A 2,739-nucleotide genomic window follows, 5' to 3' on the forward strand; every position below is an offset into this window, starting at 1 on the left:
CAGCGCCCACTAGAGTCTGAAAACTGCACTATTTGTGCATCCTGCTGCACTTTAGGCTGCACTGGACGGCCTGCCATTTTTTTTTTACACCTCTCGATTTGCGCATGTGGAGGGACACCCAAAAGTGGGGGGACACAGTAGCCTTTCGTTAAACAGGCTCCGGTGCCTATGTTACTAGTAAGTCTAGGGCTCCACCAAAATGATGGCGCCAAAAAAAGAACCGGGGCGAATTTGAGCGTCCAACGCTGACATTGACGTCGGCAGTGGAGCACCCTTCATTAATTAAAACGGGAGCATTCCCAGCGTTGACGTTGACGCGACGCTCGAAGCGCCCGGTGGAGCCGCCCCAGGGCGACAAGCGACCTCGCCCTAGAGGGCGAGGTTGCGCCATGTCTTGGCCATCTGGCCGGTGATGTATATCGGACCAGTTACCCATATACAGTATGGAGATCCATGGAGATATGCTTTGAGACCACAAACATGCTTAATCAGTTATTCGTTATGTGAAAATGATGACCTCTATCACATCTGACACCATACATACGATCCTTTTTATGCACATACATGGAGATCCCTGTCTGAACCAGCCACACAGATATGGGCTGTCTTCCTCAACAGCACTCCCATAGTCCTGTTAGATATGGGCTTAATATTGATGACATCAGGGATCTCCAGATATGGGCATAAAATGGATTCTGTTCGAGTGGTTCCTGTGACATCACACAACATACAATCCCTTTTATGTCCTTACATGGAGATCCCTATCTGAACCAGCCACACAGATATGGGCCAAGTCTTGGCCATCTGGCCAGTGATGTATATTGATGACATCAGGGATCTCCGTAATGGGCATAAAAGGGTTTCTGGGGAATACCCATATATGGGTGTGTCACGGTGATGTCACCCGTGATATCACCTGTGATGTCACAAGGCTGTGATGCTTTGTAGAGTTTGTGGGTATAAATAAGAGACAAGTCTAGAGACTTGTCTCAGTGTTTCTTAGCAGTTTACAGTTGTAGCATGCAACTGTAAACTCAGAGATAGAATAATACCTATACAGCCTGGCACCATTGTTTGTGTAGACTCGAACAACGACATATCTGTGACACAGTATGCCCTACGCTGTGTCATCCCCAAATCCCATCCCAGAGGAAGAGGGAGTCCTGGTGCTGAAGAAGAGTAACTTCAACAAGGCGCTGAAAACTCTGGTGGGATTCTATGCTTCGTGTTCGACCCCAGAGGAGTCCAATGCCGCTAGCATGCTGAAGACAGATATCCGCCTGGGTAAAGTAGACGGCACAGCGGAGATGGAAGCTTTTGTGGAGTGGTTTAAGAAACGCCCAGGCCCAGCCGTTGACCACCTGGCCGATGTCGCGCAGGCAGAGTCTATGGTTGCAAACGAAATGGCGGTCATTGGCTTCTTCAAGGATGCCGAATCTGAGGACGCTCAGGTCTTCGTTAGAGCAGCAGAAGTCATATATCAGGTCATAGACGAGGTCATCCCATTTGGGATGACCTCTGATGACGAGGTGTACTCAAAGTTAGGGGTGTCCAAGGACGGTGTTGTCCTCTTCAGGAAGTCTGATGAGCGTTGTATCTTTGACGGAGAGCTTGAAGAGCTTACCGCTGTCGACCTCATGGAATTCATTGAGGACAACGACCAGTTTCCTCTGGTCGTCGAGTTCTCAAAGCGGACTGCCTATAGGATCTTCAATGCAGTAGTCAAGTCCCACGCCTTCATGTTAATGTCAAAGGCTGCTACTGACTTTGTGGACAAAATGGACCAATTCAAGAAGGCAGCAAAAGGCTTCAAGGGCAAGATCCTGTTTGTCTTCATGGACACTGACGTGAACGACAAAATGATAGAGCTCATTGGCCTGAAGAAGGAGCAATACCCCACCATCCTTCTCTTCGAGTTTGAAGACGGGACGATGGCATCCATGATGCCAGAAAATGAGGCCATCACCACTGAAAACATTATTAAACTCTGCACACTCTTCACCGAGGACTACCTCATGAGCGAAGACATCCCCAAAGACTGGGACAAAAACCCTGTCAAGGTCCTGGTGGGCAAGAACTTCAATGAAGTCGCCTTTGATCCCACCAAGAATGTCTTTGTGGCTTTCTTTGCACCCTGGTGTGGACTCTGCAGACAACTGGAACACGTCTGGGACAAACTGGGAGAGCAGTACAAGGACAAAGAGGATATCATAGTGGCCAAGATCGACGTGACAGCCAATGAACTGCTGTCGATTGAGGTTCAGAGGTACAGCTACCCCACGTTTAAATTCTTCCTTGCGGGAGATGACAGGAAGGTCATGGACTACTGCGGAGAGAGAACCCTGGAGGGCTTTACCAGATTCTTACCAGAGAGTGGTGGCAAGGAGGGTTGCGTACTGGCTGAAGAGAACCTACATGACGACTTATAAGGAGGGGGGCAAACAAAGGTCAAGGCGTAGGCCTACCCACCCTCAGGCACTCTTAAAGGTGATACACCGTGAAATTTCACTTTTCCCATTTCTGACCGTTGTGTCTTTCTCTGGTTTTGAGAAGGCGAAAGTTAAAAGTATCCCACGGGTTCTCAAAACAGGCTATCCGGATTTGCTGCTAAGTTTTTTTTTTTCAAAACATTTTTTTTCTTCAAAAAGATTTAAAAAATAAATAATAATAATTTAAAAGGATTTTGGGGGGGTGGCGCAGTTCAGGCCAAAGGTGGTACTGGCGCAGTTCAGGCCAAAG

General features: G+C 48.1%; 1 protein-coding gene across 1 annotated transcript; it reads left to right on the forward strand.

Moving 5' to 3' along the window:
• Positions 1-1,112: 1,112 nt before the first annotated feature.
• Positions 1,113-2,429, forward strand: LOC308302851 (protein disulfide-isomerase-like; the record flags this gene model as incomplete). The annotated part of the gene is made up of 1 exon (XM_080747169.1): positions 1,113-2,429. One exon carries the CDS (start codon positions 1,113-1,115, stop codon positions 2,427-2,429), a length of 1,317 nt encoding a protein of 438 aa, XP_080603295.1.
• Between the last annotated feature and the right edge of the window lie 310 nt (positions 2,430-2,739).

The sequence above is a fragment of the Nannobrachium achirus genome (assembly GCF_963921795.1).
Source record: "Nannobrachium achirus genome assembly, chromosome: 18".
NCBI classification, from domain to species: Eukaryota; Metazoa; Chordata; class Actinopteri; order Myctophiformes; family Myctophidae; genus Nannobrachium; species Nannobrachium achirus.